At 41.2% G+C, this 18,646-nt stretch overlaps 1 protein-coding gene across 9 annotated transcripts in view; it reads left to right on the top strand.

Annotated features, from left to right (window-relative positions):
- Positions 1–1,066: 1,066 nt before the first annotated feature.
- ANKRD31 (ankyrin repeat domain 31) overlaps positions 1,067–18,646 on the top strand; it is a 75,589-nt gene continuing 58,009 nt past the window's right edge. For 5 of the 9 annotated variants that reach the window (XR_005825507.1, XM_040579060.1, XM_040579059.1 and 2 more), the window contains exons 1-6: positions 1,067–1,263; positions 2,154–2,206; positions 3,921–4,000; positions 7,083–7,129; positions 7,772–7,866; positions 8,836–8,876. Coding sequence is in view for 6 of the 9 variants with exons in the window: in XM_040579060.1 (XP_040434994.1) it covers positions 1,118–1,263; positions 2,154–2,206; positions 3,921–4,000; positions 7,083–7,129; positions 7,772–7,866; positions 8,836–8,876 (462 nt within the window). In the remaining 3 variants the exon portion in view is untranslated. Of the gene's footprint in view, positions 1,264–2,153; positions 2,207–3,920; positions 4,005–7,082; positions 7,130–7,771; positions 7,867–8,835; positions 8,877–18,646 lie in introns of those variants that run through there. The other 4 variants (XM_040579064.1, XM_040579063.1, XM_040579061.1 and 1 more) reach the window with 3 other exon arrangements.

Here is an 18,646-nt window from a genome sequence, read left to right as displayed (position 1 = left end):
TTAAAACTCATGTTTTCTTGATAATCACACTTTCATTACTTGGAAAGAGTAAAGTATTTCCAGTGAGATTTCTGGAGTAATTTGATAATACGCACAGCCATTGCTATAATTGCACATGGATATGACTAAGTCAAAGCAAAACAGCAATTTGTACACAGTTGCAACAATTACGTGTAATTGATACGTAATTTAAGATGGCCTTTAGTGTCTTGCTCTGTTTTGCACACTTTTTCCATAGCAGCGGGTGATGAATATGGTTTGGCAAGTACTAACAATGCTAATTTTATCAAGTTCACTGGGAGCAGGAGTCACTATCATGATTTGGAATTTACAGTCTGTGCAAGTATATGACATCACACTTTGGGCCATCAAGTTTTTGTATCTGTAGCCGTTGCAGTGGCCTGCCTGCAGCCCAGCTTCACACTGATAGAGGCCACAGGAGCAGCACTGACCCCGCTGCTGCAGGGAGGGAAGGAAAGCTAAGTCAGATTGGGCCCGCCTGAGGAAAGCACTGCTGTGATTAACAGCTGATTGCTGGGTTATGTACGAAAGTGCTACTGCAAATACTGTGAAAATCCTGGCAACTAATAGTTGGTTATCTCAAGTGTGTTCCAGCTCTTGAACACACGTACCATTCATTGTGCTCAGGACGCCAAATGAGGTTAGCTGCTTAAACGTGGCCGTGGAAGCGCAAGAATTAGAAAAAGGCATTGATTTCAGATGACACGCAGGTCAGCGCATGCCAAGAGCACTTCGTGGCTCTGCTGAACGATGCGCTTGACACGGCCAGAACCAGCGGCCCCACGCCAGCGAGGAGCCACAGGGTACCACCGACCGCGGCCGCTGGCTTGGGGACAGCACCGCCACCCCAGGCAGACCACTGCCCCGCCCCAGCGGCGCCGGCGGGGACCCGCCTGTCCCTTCTGCCACCGGCCACGCCCATCTTACCGTGCTCGAGGGGCTGAGCCTGCCGGGGACGGGCCCTCCCCCAGCCCCGCCCCCAGCCCCGCCCCCAGCACCGCAAGCCCCGCCCCCAGCCCCGCCCCCCCAGCCCCCGCCTCGGCTGTCGGTGCCGCCGGCGGGAGAGCAGCGCGCCGCCGGGGCAGGCCGCCCCAAGATGGCTGCCGGCGCCTGGTGTGGGGGGAGCTGCGCGGCAGCCATGGGGGAGCAGGGCGGCGGCAGGGACAGCGATAGCGACGAGACCATCGTGGAGGGCTCTGTGACGGAGAGTGATGTGGAGGAAATGGAGCTCATTAGGAGGAGGTGGTAACGCGGTGCCGCTCTCAGCTGCGCGTATCAGTGCGAGCGCGGCGGCAGGTGCGGCGCAGGGAGCAGGGAGGCGACCCGGGGAGAGGCGGCCCGCCGTCCCCCGCCCCCCCCCCCAGCCCAGCGGTGGGTTTGATCACTGGAGAACACCATCCAGCCACACACAGGAACCGTCCCTGCCTGCAGCGGACATGCAGTGCAAAGCAGCTGTCCCGGGTTATTTCACAAACGCGTGTTTTTAGGTTTTGGGGTTTTTTTCTCCCCGCCCTCAGAGCAGTTGTGCGTGCCCTTGGGCCCAGTGGCTCTCAGCGCTGCATGTGGCCCCGTTTATCCTGTGTGCCCGTGTGGGCTCCGAGCTGCGGCCTCCAGACCCTCCTGAGTAACATTTTAGTAGAATTGAAACGCCTCAGCTCCGAGCGAATAAAGAAAACACTATTAAATACAATTGCTGCTGATGTTATTTCTCCACAACTTCAACTTGACTCCGTTTTCATGACATGATCTCTTGTGTTCTTTTAGACATGGCAACTCCAAGCAGCTGCACTTCTTTGTACTAGCTTTGTGGCCCGGTATTGGCTTGGAAATATGTAGATTGGTGATGTAATGTACCTCCCAGACTAAGGTTTTCCTGTGCAGGGTAGCCGGTATATCCTCACAGCCTGGGGGTCCTTCACCGTTGGTGTTAGCATTAGAGGTGCGCTTGTCACTGCCTGGCGAGTGCTGTCCCCACAGCAGAGGCTCAAGATGGCTGCCCTCAGCTGTCCTTGGGTTCATAGGGCTGAAAAGCAGAGCATACAACTGTTTAATGGCATTATTATTATTATCACTATTATTATAACTATTATAGTTATAATTATAATGATTTTATTTTATTTTATTTTGCAAAGGTTGCCATTTAATTATAAGGACATGGCTTTGACAGCTGAAATAATTAATACAGGTAGGACAGAATTCTTTTTTCATTCTGTGTTGGTTTTTTCCGTGAACTATTGCTGTGGCCGTTGCCTGAGTCCATGTTATTTCAGCTTAAGTGTTGCATGAAGTTCATGCTTAATGAACTGCGTGTGCACTCATTAGATCCACAGTTTTAGATTATATTTTAGAAGAATGACCAGCACATTTTTAATACTTGAAAACCAGGTTTGCTCTTTATTTCTCCATTCTTCATGTGCACTATAACAGGATTCCTGGCTTGGGAAGTGTTTGAACTTTGATGCAGGGATATCCTTTTTATTTAGATATGTGTATTGTGTTTCAGCAGAATAAAATAAATAGAATCAAAACACATAATGGTCATATAAATGGAATATAAATGGATAATAATATATAACTATAGTTGCATGTGTTATTTAAAAAATAATATTGTTAATATATCCTTTCTTTTTAAATTTAACATACGTTTGGGCAGCGATATTTAGGTGTATGATTTTAAGTGTACTATTAAGTTACTTTAAAAGTAAAGGCATGCACACTCATTTAAAGCTTTAAAATCTTCCTCAGTAACTCCCTTAGAGCAGGTTGCATGAGCAAGCATGTTGGCATTACATAATAGTTTTACTGGTACCTCCTTGGTATTTTTATGTGATACGTTTAACCTGCATCTTGTACATTCTACTCCAGCAATACAGAGACTAGCTAGTCTGTTAAGTGACACAAGGTGCTATTAGTGTTCTTCCAGATTTTTTTTTGTTTGGCCTTTTACCAATTTGAAGACCTGAGTGGACAGTCTTTTCTTATTCCACTTACTCTGAGTTAATACAGATCTTATCTACAGCCCACCGAAATCTGCTGAAACTTTTCCTATGACTATGAATTCCTGAATCTGAACCTTTCATAGTTGCTCAATAGTTTTTTCAGAGGAAAGAAGCATCATCTGATTTTGAAAGTACCTGTGGTTATCCACTGGAGTTAAAATGTGGTAACATCCAACACACATGGTTTAAGGCATGTTTATTTGGCTCTTTGTTCCGTTTATGGAGTGGGGATTTGTGTGAGGGTTAAGTGGAGGGTTTTTGTCTGTAAATGTAATAGATGATACTTCTAGCACTCTGCCTGTGATATTTTAATTTTAGTAAGTTTATGTGTTCATGTATTTGTGCATATTTGTGCAGGAGCAATTTGGTGATGAGATACGTAACAAAGATTAATTTGACAGCTATTTTATTAATGTTAGTAACAACGTTTTAGTTTTGAAACCTAAGGGTCCAACCTTGGAGGTTCCCCCCCCACCCCAAGAGAAGTTTTTCCTTTGCATAGTCATTAAAGAAAGTATTCTATATGGGAGTACAAATATTTTTAGTGAAATGGATCAGGCAACTTACCAAAATTGCAGTTGTTAGTTTAAAAAATAAGAGGAAAGTGTTAATCTCCAATCCAAGCTCAGGGAGGATTCCAGAACACTAAGTGAAATAATAAATTCTGACCCCAGCTGCTTTTATTAGTTTCTGACCTCTCATATGTTGAGTTTCAAAATGTAGTTAGGTAGACTGTTCAACCACTTAAATCCATTGCCTATCAGAAGCTTTGATACATATTCCTCAGTTACAGAGTTATGTCGCAATTTATGGAGTTATGGACAGTTGTGAAGAAATTAAGGCAATGAAAACTTCCTTTAGTTACTGTGTTTTTTTCTGTTTGTTGTTTGTTTTTCCTAGGACCTTCCTCTCCAGAAATCTCTTTTATACAGAAATTTTGTGGTAACACATATAGTCAGGAGGAAGAACAGATAAATCCAGTAGGTATAAAAATTATAAGTCTCCTGCTACACATATTTAACTATTAATTATTAATAGACCCACTTGGTCTCCTATTCTTTATGTACAAAAGGGCCTGGTGGCTCACAGCTGAAATTAATTTGTTGGCAAGACAGTTGTAAGGTGTGTGGCACATTCTCTCTAGTAATGTATCAAATGTATCTCTTCCCTGGTATTTCATGAAGGTATAACCTTTCAAATTTGAGGAACAAGCCAGTTACAAAGACGAAGAAGCCATGGAGCACAAACTTCTTAGTACGTTCCCTTCAGGAACTGAAAGATAACCATCTAGGTTAATCATGCAAGCATATACCTTTGACTACTCATTATGAGATTAGCTGTGATCCAATGATTGGACAATTTTTGTTTAAAAAAGAAAGACATAATCTGAAGTGCAGAATAAAATGTCTGCTTGCATGATGATGGGGTAATTCTTCTGCTATATGGATAATTCTGCATTCCTGATTTACTAATTAACCTACATTTTAATATATTTGCTGCAGTTGGTAGCTAGCCTATAAAGTTCTCTTTCAGTTCAATTGAGCAATCGGCTTTCTACCTACCTATGACACGCTTGTGAAACCATTAGAAAGAAACAGGTTTCTACTTTTTAACTGAGATTGTTTTAAAACCTGTGATTGTTACACTGTCTTTAGCGTTGTGGATTCACCAGTCCAAAGACCACTATATATGTAGCCTTATTCCAGTATAAGATGTTTTTTTAAAAGAACAAAACTGCTTCCTAGATGACAAAAAAAGAGATGCTCCTACTGAAGTGAGTGTTTTTACACAGCATTGTAACATTGCAAATTACTTTGTCTCAACCAAATAGTTTGGATAACTCACATTTTTTTTTGTTTGGGCTTTGTTATTTTTTTTTGCATGAGACCTCCGTAGCTTGCTGCTGGCAGCTTGGTTGCACGCAGCATGGGGACAGTATATCATTTAAATCTTTACTCAGTGCTGTAAGGAATGGCATTGGCCTGTTGTCCTTGATACTTGCATATATAGATTGCACCAGTGTGGCTCTTCAGCCACTCTGAGAGCCAACATGGAATGTGCTTGTGTACTAGCTTGCTTTCTACTGCATCCTCAGAAGTGGTCTTATGTGAACACAGCGTCTTGATGTGATGTGATGTAAGGATGATGCGGCCCAGAGTGGCTGTGAATTTTTTCAGAAAATATACCATCTGTTCCTGTTGTTCCAAAGAGTCTTGGCTTTCTTTGTACTTCACATGGTCAGGGGAGGAGGCTTGAGATACACAGTCCTAGCTTCGATTCTACCACGTAGGATTGTAAAAAAGACTTTTCTTTCGCTAGAGATGCTGTAGATACACGGACAGGTTTTGTAGAATTCAGGTTCTCCCCAGCTGACAAGTCAAGTTGTTTCCATTATCTATTCTATGGCTTGCTTGTTCAGACAGGCCTTGTGATTGTAAGTTTGTGCTTTCACCTTTTTCAGGCTTTCTTTTTTTGCCCAGTTTGTTGAAGTGCACCTAAAATTGTTAGGTGGCACTTAGAACTTTTAAGCATTAGTCTTTTTTTGGAACACATCCAGAGTCCCCTCAGGTAGTTGACTGTATAAATAAGTGCTCAGATGAGAAAAATCAGTTGAGTTTTGCAGGAATTTCCTTGCCTAAAGCAAGAGAGTAGGACAAAAGGCTGTTCCTACTACCTGCAGTCAGTCACCACAGATGCTATTTGTGTAACTTTTATGATTTGAGAGACCTATCAACCAATTGACAATACACTGGTTTTGCTAAGAACCTAATTTTTAGCAGACAAAATAGCTCCTTCTCCTTCTGAGGTACCGTGGTAGTTCATTAAACTTTAGACATCTATCTGAGCAATGTTAGCCAGTCAGAGAGGTTTAGTAGCAGTTCTGCTATCCTCCTGACCTTGCTTGGTCTCTGGATAATGTGTGTAAATACCAGACCGATTCGTTCAAAGGGTGTATTTGGCAAAGTCAGTAACTTTCTGCCAACTATCCCATTGCCATATTTTGGAACATCAGGCAATAATTGTTGCACAAACTGTTTCTAAAGAACCTGTTCTGTTCCAGGGAGCCTTTTAGCAGTCCTTTCTACTGGTTGATCTCTGCATGTTGTTCTTTAGGTCATTGCTAAGACGGTTGTTTTTACTGTGTTGCTAATATCTTGTGCAAGCCAAATAAGTCATCACTTGGTACCTACACCAAGGTGTTATTTCCCAGAGTTTTCCTAGTGCTGTGAATGATCTCCACTGTATGTCGATGATTTGTTTAAAATTGCAGCCAGTATGCTGATAGTCCAGTAGTGATACCCAGTCTTTGGCTCATCTGGAAAAGAACCATTCTGCAGCTCACTTGCCTATTTTAATCATTCCTGGGTTGCCATAGACTTTATATGAAGGCTTTTCTTTCCATAGTAGAGGAAATCTCTTCATTACCAGTCAGAGGTGCAAAAAGTGGATCCAAGCTCCTTTCACTGAGGAGTTTGAATGCAGCTCCTACTTCTGACATTAGCTCTCTCCTTACCCACATGTGCTTTCCTGTGTCTTCATGTGGCCGTCCTTCCACTTAGAGCTTGCTGATGTGCAGATCTTGTCAGCTAAGTTCCATAATTCTGCCTTTTCCAGGGATATTGGAAGTTGTACACTAAATTCTACAGTCTCTCGAGCAGCACCCTGTCTTATTTAATGAAAAGAGGGGGTTGTTACCCCCCAAAAATGTTACAACTGAGAACTGAAATAAAAATAGCTTCTGTTTTGGTCTTTTGATGTATAAAACACCTGAAGTTTAAAGCAATCATATCTTACTTGCATAGGTATGTTTTCGTTCTGGGTGAGTGTCGTCTTTGTAGTCTTAATTTATTTTTCAACATTTTTCCCAAGCAGCGCAAATAAAAAAAAGATTTAAGTGGAACAGGTTTTGTATCTTATTAGTAATGTGTGTACCGATCTGATTTAAAAATTCTGTTTCCCAATTCAATTGTAGAAGGAAGAAGATAAGCATGTAATAAAGCTGAAAAAATAAATAATGAAGTACTTTGTTTACCAACTTGTTAAATATTTTTTTTCATTCAGATACCTCAAGAGGCATATGCATCTGACCAGTCTCAGCCTCTACTGCAGTGAGTATAATACATCACACAGGAATTCCAGTCAGACATACTGTGATTAAACAATTCCTTTATTTTCCATTTGTATATTATTTTATTCTTTGTGTTCCATTGTGAAGTCATTTTCTTGTTTGCTTAGCGAAGTATCCGTATTTATGTCAGAGGTAGTTCTGTGTCTGTTGTGGCTCAAACTGTACATGCATTTGGTTTTATGGATGGTTTTACCTTTCATTGTATAAAGGCATAAGCAACAGGAATGACAGTAAACTGCTCAGGGAAAAGCATTAGACAAATAAACAAAAATATGTAATAAATAATGTTAGACCTTTTGTTCTTCAAAGCTATGAAAGGATTTCAGTAGAAGATGAATTTATAATAGAAATACAGAAAGAAGTAATAAAAAATAGGAAGGGTCATTTTTTCACTTAGAGAATGAATGTACAAATAGAACTCTGCTTAGGAAATCTTGAAGTCTTAATTACTGCATGTCCTTGCAAAGAGAAGTATGCCTCTAAAATAACTGCGGTTGTTTCCACGACTAATTTTAAGTACAAAACTTCATAAATAAACTCAAAGTACTGTAGAAATTTTCTTAAGCTGAGCAGGTACAATTCTTTCTCAGTAAGGACTTTTTCTTGTATTATTTAATTCTAGGGGTTGGATGAAGCATCTGTCACTTACTGAAAATATTTCTAAGCCTGGTTATTCACTAAATCCTGCAGTAGAGGGGAAGCAAAATAATTCCATAGGTATGTTGTATTTTGTACAAAACTGGAAGTTGTTCTAGCTGAAGGTGAGTATCCATGTAGGTTTTATTCAGGATTTAACTATATGTGACCTTTACAACAGTTCTTTGGTTTTCATAGTTGTAGTCCAAGACAACTATGTTAGGATTGTTTGGAGAAATAACTCTTTTCCCAAGCCATTGTTATATTTGCAGCTTAAAATTATTTCATTGCTGTGTCATATTCTGACAAAAGTTGCAGGCCACACAGTACTCAGGTGCCATATGGATGTGTAAGGTAAGCGTGGATGTAACAGTCATTGGGGGTTCCTACATGCTTCTTACTAACATATCCAACAATCAAAGGCTTCTGTAAGAAAGGAGAAACAAAAATGCCACTGGCCACTCAGGGATAGATCTGTCACCTGCTGCTACTTCAGTTGTACTTCTGTTCCTCTGTGCTCCAAAACTGCTGCATCTGTTTTGCTGTCTCCCTATTTGAGCTGATTTTTGCTAACCCTAGAATAGAAAACTATTCACTTTATTTCTGATTAGGAAGTTCCCTGGGAATCGCATGAATGTCAAAACACAGGAGTGGAAGCAGGGAGGTTGGGATCAGCCCTTTTCAGAGGCAGTAAATTATTATATTGTTGTAGCTGTATTGTCTAATTACATTGTAATTACAGAGGGCAGGGAATAGGTCTTATCTTATGAAATGGGCAGCAATTCCATCTGCTGATGGCCTCTGGAAACACAGGGCCCTAAATCACCAGTGAGTAAATATGACAGAATAGCCCTGGAATACAATTTATTGACTAACAGAGCCTAACTAGAAACCTTATTGTCAGTTCCACTTAGGGAACATGATTACAGTGATTTTTAAGGTTTGAAAATTCAACCTTAATCAGGAAGTGAGGCCATTTTATTAGAGATTCTGAGAACTTTCAGAAGTGGAAAGTACAACTGAAATATTTCTTTACTCTCCTAAATATAGATATCAAATTGAATGGTTTCCAGAAAAATCCAGAAGAAAAGGTTAGTGTATTTTTACAACTGAATGTATGTGAAATATCATTTAATTTAATGAGCATTAGAGAATATTTTACTGAAAAATACCTGGTTCTTTCATGTTAAAAAGCAGTCATATAGCTGTTGAAACTGACACTGAGCACATCAGGTAAAAACAAGAGATAACCTTTATTTTATGCTTTTGGGGTAGAAACTGGAGTTATTAATCTTGCAGGGCACAGGGGTGGGAGCATAGCGGTAACAGTGAAGTAGGAAAGACATAACCGTGATGCAGAATCTATAAGGGCTGTTATTTAAGCTAAAGTAATGAAGATTTCTAGTAGCTTAAAGCATGTTTTCGACCAATGAAAGTTATGGGAGAGGCATTAGGAAGGTCTTTGAGGAGGAACAGAGTATCCCTGTTGTTCTCTTAGGGAGCGGTGACTGACTTGTGGACAAAAATAGGTAGCACCAGTTGATACATCTCTTTAGTAATCCTAAAGCTGCTCATGAGTGACAGGTTTCACTGCTGATGAGGTAAAAGTGAGGGAATAGCTTTACCTTTTCCCTCATTTTGCCAGCTTCTTTCTCAGTGAAACTGAAACGGGGATGATTCCACTCCAGTGTGAGCCTATCTACTTGGGTGTTGCAAGGTACTGCTTGTTTTCCTTGCTGTGAGTTTCTGCTGCTTTCTTTGGGCCAACACTAGCACTTGTTTGACCCCCAGTGTGGAGCAAGTTTTGGGGAGCAACTGTCAGATGCTGTTCAGTTTTTTAAAAATGTGCTTAGTTTTCAGCCAGTTTATCTTTTCAGTCCAGCTCCCCAGAAGATTAGGTAAGTGCCAGTGCAGCACAAGAGAGGATGAGGAAATGTACAGCTGAAGGCAAGTGGAAGGTTAGGGACTGTATGAACACTAATTTGGATAAGCTTAATGCAGTCTGAATGTTAGGAGCGTAGTTCACAAATAATACTGATTAGTTTAGTAATTATCTGCTTACAAGCACTGCTTTTGCACATAAAAGAAAGAAAATCTTGGAGGAAAGAAAGAATTCCCTGACAGCTTTCAGAAAGCACAGTAGCAAAAATTCAACAATATATCTGTGTGAACCATCCAACCCAGAAACACCTTGAGCAAAAATTTAAGGTTTTGCAACCACCGACCTAAACATCCAGTGGTCAGATATTTTCTTGATTCCTTTCTACTTCCCCTCTCCTCTTTTCCTTTCCAGCACTCTCTGCATTCTTGGTTTGCAGTCAGTGAAGTCCAGGCAGCAGTGAAGGACTTGAGCAGATTTCTTTCCAGTTAGTAGAGGAAGTGCTGGCAGCATTTAATGAAGGGATTCTTGGCCTTTGCCTCTATATGCTGTTGTCTGCAGCCGCAACGTTACTTGTGTCTGCTCTGCTACCTCTTCATTGTTCTCTCCTGTTGCCCTTCTGAGGCACAATGACCTCTGTGCTTTTTGATTTCTAGTCTAAATTCACCCCGACCCGTTCATTGCTTTCAGGTCTCTGCCGGACAAAGAAGCTGTCATTGAAATTTGCTTTGTTGCTGTTTCTGCAGCAAAAAGTAACTGCTGTTATCAATTCCTATTGCAATGTCATGGACAGTTTTGAGGATTTCTGCAGCACTAGTGACATCAGCTGCCTGGGTCCTATAGAAATGAGAGAACCTCAGTTGGGTATATGTAATGCTTGCTGCCATCAGCAGCTTCTTAGGAAGCCTCCCATTAACTTACGGAGGATACCTCTTCCAGTATTTGTTCTCTGACATCCCAGTATGGAGCGATTTACAGCAATATGCACTGTAATTGTCTGCTGAAATAACCAGCTTAATGCAGAGACCATAGCATTATGACTGTTTAATCTAGTCCCATAGATTTGTACCTGTTTAGAGTTGGATATAAATCAGTTTTGTTTTCCTTTTTTCAGGAAGCCTGATTACAGTTGATGTTGGGGAAAAAACAGTGCTTGCTAAAATTCACCAAAAGCAAATTTGAGACCAGTATGGCAAATTGTTCATGTCTTATAGCAAATACAATTGATTACAGATCAGGTATCCCTTCTCATAGAACAAAGAAAAAAATTAAATCCCCATGGCTATTCCTTTTTGAAAAATATACAGCTACCAATATAGAACTATAATACCAAGTTTATTAAATGAAACATTCTCGTTGTACAGAATTAGTTAAATAGAACACAATCAAAATGCATTGAAACAAAGATTGCCTATCATTAGTCCCTGGAGAATAGGCAGATTGAATGCCTAGAGAATATCTCCAGAGACAGTATTTTAGGAGCCTGGAGTAGGAAGGTTGGAAATAATTGTGAATTACACTTTTTGCATGTTGACTAATGTTGGCACTGGCAAGATCTGACTGCTGCAGGAAAACCTTTTGTGAGAGGAAACAGTGGTCATCACAGGCTATTCACAGCTAGGACAACCAGTCAAGTCACTGGACATGTTAGTTTTATTGATCTATTCCTGAAAATACAAGATAAATTTGTTAAATCCTGACACCATAAAGTGACCCTTGCTGAGTTTTCTTGATCTTGATGATATAGCAGCTCTGATTTCTGTTGTGGTTTGTATGTCAACAGTGGGGCCAGTACTGTTAAACACCTTCATTTGTGACCTGGAAAATGGAACAGCATGTACCCTTAGCAAGTTCAGAGGCAGTGCTGGAGTGACTGACACACCAGACAGTTGTGTTGCCATTCAGAGGGACCCAGACAGATTGGAGAACTGGGCAGAGAGGAGTCTCATGAAGTTGAGCAAGGGGAAATGTGAAGTACTGCATGTGGGGAGGAATAACCTCAGACATCAGTACCCACTGGGGACCAACTGGCTGGAAGGTATCTTTGCAGAGAAGGTCCTAGGGATCGTGGTGGACAGTAAGCTGGCCTCGAGCCAGTGATGCACCCGTGTGGCCAAGAGGGCAAACAATATCGTGGGCTGCACTAGGAAAAACGTTGCTAGCAAGTTGAGGGGGCTGGTCCTCTACTCAGAACTTGTAAGACAGCCTCTGGAATACTGCATCCAGTTCTGCATCCTCAGTACAGGAAAGATACAGACACATTGCAGCGAGTCCAGCACAGGGCCATAAAGATGATTACAGGGCTGATGCATCTAGTTCTCTAAGGCCTTTGATGTGGTCCCCTACAATACCCTTCTCTAGGTTAAAGAGAGGATTTGATGGATGGATGGTTTGGCGGATGAGGAATTGGTTGGATGTATGCATCCAGAGGGTAGGGGTCAATGGCTCGATGTCCAGGTGGAGATCAGTGACAAGTGGTGTTGCTCAGGGGTCACTATTGTCACCAGTACTGTTTCATATCTTCAGCAATGACCTAGACAGTAGGATCTAGTGTACCCTCAACAGGTTTGCAGGTAACAGCAAGCTGAGTGGTGCAGTTGACATGCCTGGGGGCTGGGATGCCATCCAGAAGACCTGGACAAGCTCAAGAAGTGAGCCCATGTGAACCTCAGGGGGTTCAGCAGGGCCAAGGGCAAGGTCCTGCCCCTGGGTTGGGGCAATCCCCGGTATCAGTACAGGCTGGGGGTGAAGGGATTGAGAGCAGTGCTGTGCAGAAGGACTTGGGGGTGTACCAGTGCATGAAAAGCTGGCCATGAGCCAGTAATGTGTGCTCGCAGCCCAGAAAGCCAGCCAAATCCTGGTGCGCATCAAAAGAAACGAGGCCAGCAGGTCGAGGGAGGTGATTCTGCTGCTCTACTCTGCTCTGGTGAGACCCCACCTTGGAGTACTGCATCCAGCTGTGGAGCCCTCGGTGCAGGAAAGACACGGACCTGTTGGAGGGGGTCCAGAGAAGGGCCCCAAAGTGATGGGAAGGGTGGAACACCTCTGCTGTGAGGAAAGGCTGAGAGAGTTGGGGTTGTGCAGTCTGGCAAAGAGAAGGCTCTGGGGAGACCTTGTAGTGGCCTTTTGATACTTAAGGGAGACTTTTTAGCAGGGCCTGTTGTGATAGGACAAGGGGTGACGGCGTTAAACTAAAAGAGGGTGGGTTCAGACCAGTTGTAAGGAAGACATTTTTGTAATGAGGGTGTTGAAACACTGGCACAGGTTGCCCGAGGAGGTGGTAGATGCCCCATCCCTGGGAACATTCAAGGTCCGGTTGGACTGGGTTCTGAGCAACTTCATCTAGGTGAAGATGTCCCTGCTGATGGCAGGGTGTGGGTGGACTAGATGACCTTTAAAGGTCCCTTCCATCCCAAACTATTCTGTAATTCTATGATCTTTTGTATAAGAGGACAGGCCAAGAGAGCTAGGGCTGTTCAATCAAAAGAGAAGACTTTGGGGAGATCTTACTGACATCTATGAACACCTGACAGGAAGGAATGAACATGAGGGAACCATACTTCTCAGTAGTGCCCACTGATAGTAAAAGAGGCAGTGGACACAAAGGAAAAAGAAAGAAGTCCCATCTGAACACAAAACAGTACTTTTTAACTGCGAGGGCGGTCAGACAGTAGAACAGGTTGCCCAGAGAGGCAGTGCATTTTCCGTCTGTGTAGATACTCAGAACCTGACTGGACATGGTCCTGGGCAATCTGCTGCAGTTGTACTGCTTGAGCAGCAAGGTTGGACTAGATGATCTCAACAGGTCCCTTCCAGCTTCAACTGTTCTGTGATTCTCTGTGTACCTCTCATGTCCCAGTATATTGCAGTAGTGTTCTGCTTAGCGTTCGCAAAAAAGCTGGTAATGTTGTTCCAAGCCTTAACTCCTTTTTAGTGATTCTCTTACATGTATGTATTGAAAGGTTGAACTCTGTTGTTTGACTAAGAGCTAGCAGATACGGGAGTCCACTTAACATTTCCACTCCAGCTTTATTATTTACATTTCAGTATTATTTTATCTTGTAACATTTGTAAGCCACAGTCTGTGACACTGAATAGTCACCAATTTCTCAAAGATGTGGGGAAAAAAAAATCCTTGCGTGTCAAAATTCACCAAGATGATGTGAATGCACTGACACCTGCTGGAGCTGACCAGCCAGGTCTAAGCTTGCTCGTGTAGTGCAGGAGGAGAGGTAGACATCTAAGGCTTAGGCTAAGCCTGGCTCGCTCACTGGCCTTGGGTGCAGTGAGTTTATTAACTCATAGTTTTTATATCCATGGTGAAGTAATTTGTTTTTCTAGATGAGACCTCTGCATGACTTCCTTGTCCACCTGCTTTCTCTGGTGTAAGATTCTGACTCGGCTGAGGCCAGAGTTGGCTGTGGCCATGATCAGTAGTTACCCAGCATGTGCTCACTGGGTAAAATGGGGAGATGAGATTCTGGGCTGATGCTAGAAGGTCAGCAGGATTTGTGCCTGGATTAAGGAGCACTTTGATTTGGATTTGCACTGGGAATAATTGAGACATGAGGATAGTGGCATTTAAGTCAAGGCTTTTGAAGCAGCTCATGCTTAGTGGAAGAGTTTCGCAGATGCCATGAGATGGCTGGTGTGCAAACCCTGAGAAGAATTAACCGCCTCATGCCAAAGAGATGACTTTTTCTCTTTGGCATTCTTGCATAGGAACCCCTTCTTAAAATTGATTGCTCTTTTGGCATAGGATGGACTTAAACTTGCATTTACAACTATGTTGAAATTTTACTGCTAAGCTACTGACTTGAGGGGGAATCCTGTTCCTCCTTTGAGTAAAACTTATGTGTGTGCAGACTGGAGTCCATAGGAGAGAGAATTCCTTTTCTGATTCAGTTCCCAGATGACTCAGCATTTCTCCTTCAGCAGCCTCTCTGTATGCCCTGGGGCTTTAAGTATTTTTGTGGATAACTGGCAGCTGAGGATGGATTTTAGGGAGGGAAGGTTTCGACTTTTACTATATTCTACAGATTTTAATTACTTTTGACAAGCAAGTCCCGCAGGATTTTGCCAACAGAAATGCATGATGAAGAAATTCAGGCATCTGTAGTTGGATGGGAATTTTGAGAACACCAGTCACATTTAAGTTTTGGGTTTCAGTTGGCATCTGGATTTTTAGAATCTTGCAAAATTAGTCATTTATGCCTGCCTGATTCTTCTCCATTAATAAAAATGTGAGTTTCACCTGCCCTTCAACAAATGCACCAAGCCTTTTTCTTAGGAAATTTGTCATATGCATAGACAGTGTTTATACCACTTTATACCACTTGTTTCTTCAGGTACAGAAAGTTACGTCAGTGGGCTTTTTTCCCAGTTGTTAAAAGTCTGCACAAGTTAGAGAAGTGGTCTAAAAAGAAACTGTCATTCAATACAGCAAAGTAAGAAGCAGTCAGTAATTAAGAAGGAACAATTAGCTCAAAAAGGAAACTTTGCCACACAGGTACAAGATAGCAAACAGCAGATCAGGGAATATTTTTTCAACAAAGAATCAGGGTTTTATAATGACTTACAAACTGAATATGAGTCAATACTGTTAGATTTCTTCCTTTTCTGTTTTATTGTTCATGAGCTTTATCAAAATTATGTTACCAGTGTTTAAAGGATTCTTGCACTGCCTACTATTGCCACTTGGTGGCAGCAAGAGTCTAAAAATGTAGTGCAGGAGATTTTCCTAAGATCCAGGATTACTAAGCAACAGCACGGCTATATACAAACGTTGTATAGATAAAAACATTTACAGGTCTGCTGAGGCATCTGATTTTCTCCTACAGAAGCATTTGAAACAGGGATAGGAAAAACTGGAGAAGTTATTTATTGGTGTAAAAGTGAGTGCATCTGTTGAAAGCAACTCAAAGTGATTAGAAAAACAGTAACAGTATTACTTTTCCAAGAACAGTTATGGTTTTATGGTTCTGTACTCAGTGTGGAAACTCAAATGGGCAGCCTCCAAACATACTTCTAAGGTTTTGAACTGAAGCTTGTGAGGCACATATGCTCCATACCTGTGTGGGATCCACATAAACACATGATCAAAGCTCATATATTGTGCTTTACTACCTATGTTTTTTATATTACTGTGAGTATGTTCACTTTTGTTATTTCAGGGTGACAGAAATTTTTAATGCCTTCCTTTTAAAGTCCTCTAACACCCTCAGGTCATTGGCAATGGCATAATGTCTTTTGCTTTATAACAGATTGTTTCTCCTACTCTGGATTTTCACTGCTAAGGGGGGTCAACAGCTGAAGTGCTCTACTTTTGAAACTGAGGACTCAGTCTAACTCTTGTGAAGAAATTTTATGAGTTCTTAGGGAAGACTTTGAGCTTTGTGTTTTATGCAAAAGCTGCAAATAGAATATATGTGTATATGGATGACTTCTAAAGTGAATGTTAATTACATTTTTAGAAAAAGTTTCCCTTTTTGTGATTTTTTTTTTTTTTTATGTCACAGAAATTAAGTAATTACAAAAAATAAAATTAAGTAATTAGTTCTCTCTCCATTATCTGGATGACTGGAGGATATAATAACGGTTCCAAAGGAACAGACACCACAAGACATATTTCCACATGGTTTAGAAGATTGCCAGAGAACCCACATGACACTTACTGACACAGATAACAGAGCAGATGAACATTTCCCTAATAATGATACAGATCTTTCACTGACATTCCTGGGGAAGATTTTCAAGGAAACATTCACTGAACAGAGCATAGAGACTGGTGAATTTGAAACTGGTGATTCTGAAAGTCTTGAAGTGACCAATCCGTTGTCTGACAAGTTAGAGTGTCAGGGTCATGCCTTTCCTGTTGATCCATTCCATCAGCAGATGAGAGCAGTGATGCCCGCCAGTACAGCATGTGACAGCTCTGAATGCCTTGTCAGGATCTGTAGTACAACTTGTCACTCCTGTAGTGCCAAATGAGAGACAGCTTAACACCAAGGGAGAGCGGTTAAATTCAGAACCCGATATTCCCCAGTTAGATGATGACTGTACACAAATAACAAATGTGATTGAACCTCAACTTGCTACAATTCAGATGGAAGAAACAAAAACCTTAACAGGATCTAACTTGCAGAGTACAACAAATGAGCAAGTATATACACAGTTTAATCAATATTTTAAAATTTATGTTTATCATAAAATATTTTATAGAATAGCCAAATTATTTGGAGATATGCATCTTGGTAAAGAATGCACCGGCATCAGGAATTACATTAGTGTAATAAGTTTCAATCTTTTTCATTCTAAAATTCCAGTGGGTTTTTTTTTGTTTGATACATCCCCTATTACAAAAATGGCTGAACTTGCCAGGATAGCAAATCCTAGTAAAGTTAATTCAGTGACTGACATGGAAATCTAGAATCAGCATCGGCGTTTCAAACTACTGGTCCCCCTGTAAGTCTTCTATGTCTTGCATGCTCTCCAAGGGAAGTTCCAAAACACTATTCTGTTACAGCCAGTATATGCACACTGGCATATGAAGCCAATTCCAGCTTCAGGTTTCTACCCCATCTGGTTCTGGTTTTTCTCCAGACTATACTATCCTGTTTTCTGCAGTCATAGTTCTCACCACCGTAGCATACAAATGCTTTGCAAGTGTTACAAAAGAAATTATAGCTATGCCTTTCCTGTAAACTACGAAGATTACTTATGGGGATTTTTTACACATTTATTTAGAAGTGCATTTATTTTGTTTCATTCTGCCTTTGTGACACTTACTGAAAAAATTGAGGCATGGTTTTATGTGCACGCCCTCCCCTGAAGAAGCCAGTATGTATGGATATAACATGTGATCCTTTCTGTTTCTTCTCTTACCTTCTGCTGTTCTCTCCACAATGTTGTGTCCTGTGCTGTAAAAATGATCTGGAGTAGCTCATTTGGATTCAACAACATTAATGCAAAAATCTAGAAAGGAACATGAAGGGAAAGCAACACTATAACCTCTTCCTGTTTAGGTTATAGTAAGAGAAAGAAATGGATACATATGAGATGTTACATTTCTGCTGTGGAGTGTAGTAGACATCCCATGTAAACCTGGATTCTCTTCCTCTGCTCTGTGTTGTCTTTGAATAATCTGGAGCTGCAAATCAATGATCAGCCACATACAACTAGCTATTTAAGGTGATTTTACAACCACTCTGCTTCCCCATAATGGCATAAAGTATTCAAAGACTATGAGTTAATTCTGTCTTTTGATGGTAGCATTAACTGAATATAACAGTATATAATAAGAAGGTAACCACAAAGGTAACAGGTAGCTAATTTCAAGGTGCTGAAAGGTCTCTTGGCTAATTGTCTCAGAACCATAGCAACTTACAAAGCTCTTCCAGTGAAGTGTTGATTTCTGAAATTTGTAGCACAGCTGTGTGAAGCTTAATGTATAGATTTACTCAATATTGCAATTAAGATTGTGAAGCATGGTCTAGTGGGAATGGGGATCTATAACCTCCTGTCGATTAATAATTGATTTTAGCTTTTTTGTCCCTCCATCTGCTGTTCTTGAAAGCAGAAAGTAGGGAGGCAATTTAATGAGGAAAAAATCCCAGTTAATTTTTTAGTAACAGTTTTGTTCTAGCAGTATATTGTCCTCGGTCTTTTCTCATCCTTTTCTTCAGAGGATCCTTGTTGTGATGAAAGAAGTACCCAAAAGAGGAGATAAAGGTGTCCTATAGATGCAGTCAGGGTGCTTTATAGCCCATTTATTTTAATACAAGGTCCCTTACAAAGCAAATGGCTTTTTTGTTCCTCTTTCAAATGTTCTCTTCTTCTTCTCTAACCTTCTTATAGCAGATGTGATGCCATGGGAAGTACTGCATTGGTAGTTTTGTAAACTGGAATATTTGTATTTCCCCAACTGCCATGTTAACATGCACATCTCTTGACCTAGAATGCAGTTTGTCTCTTCAGTAGCCT

This window comes from Falco naumanni, chromosome Z (assembly GCF_017639655.2).
Source record: "Falco naumanni isolate bFalNau1 chromosome Z, bFalNau1.pat, whole genome shotgun sequence".
In the NCBI taxonomy this organism is placed as follows: domain Eukaryota; kingdom Metazoa; phylum Chordata; class Aves; order Falconiformes; family Falconidae; genus Falco; species Falco naumanni.
The sequence above is the reverse complement of the archived record's forward strand: the minus strand, read 5'-3'. Positions and strand labels throughout refer to the sequence as shown.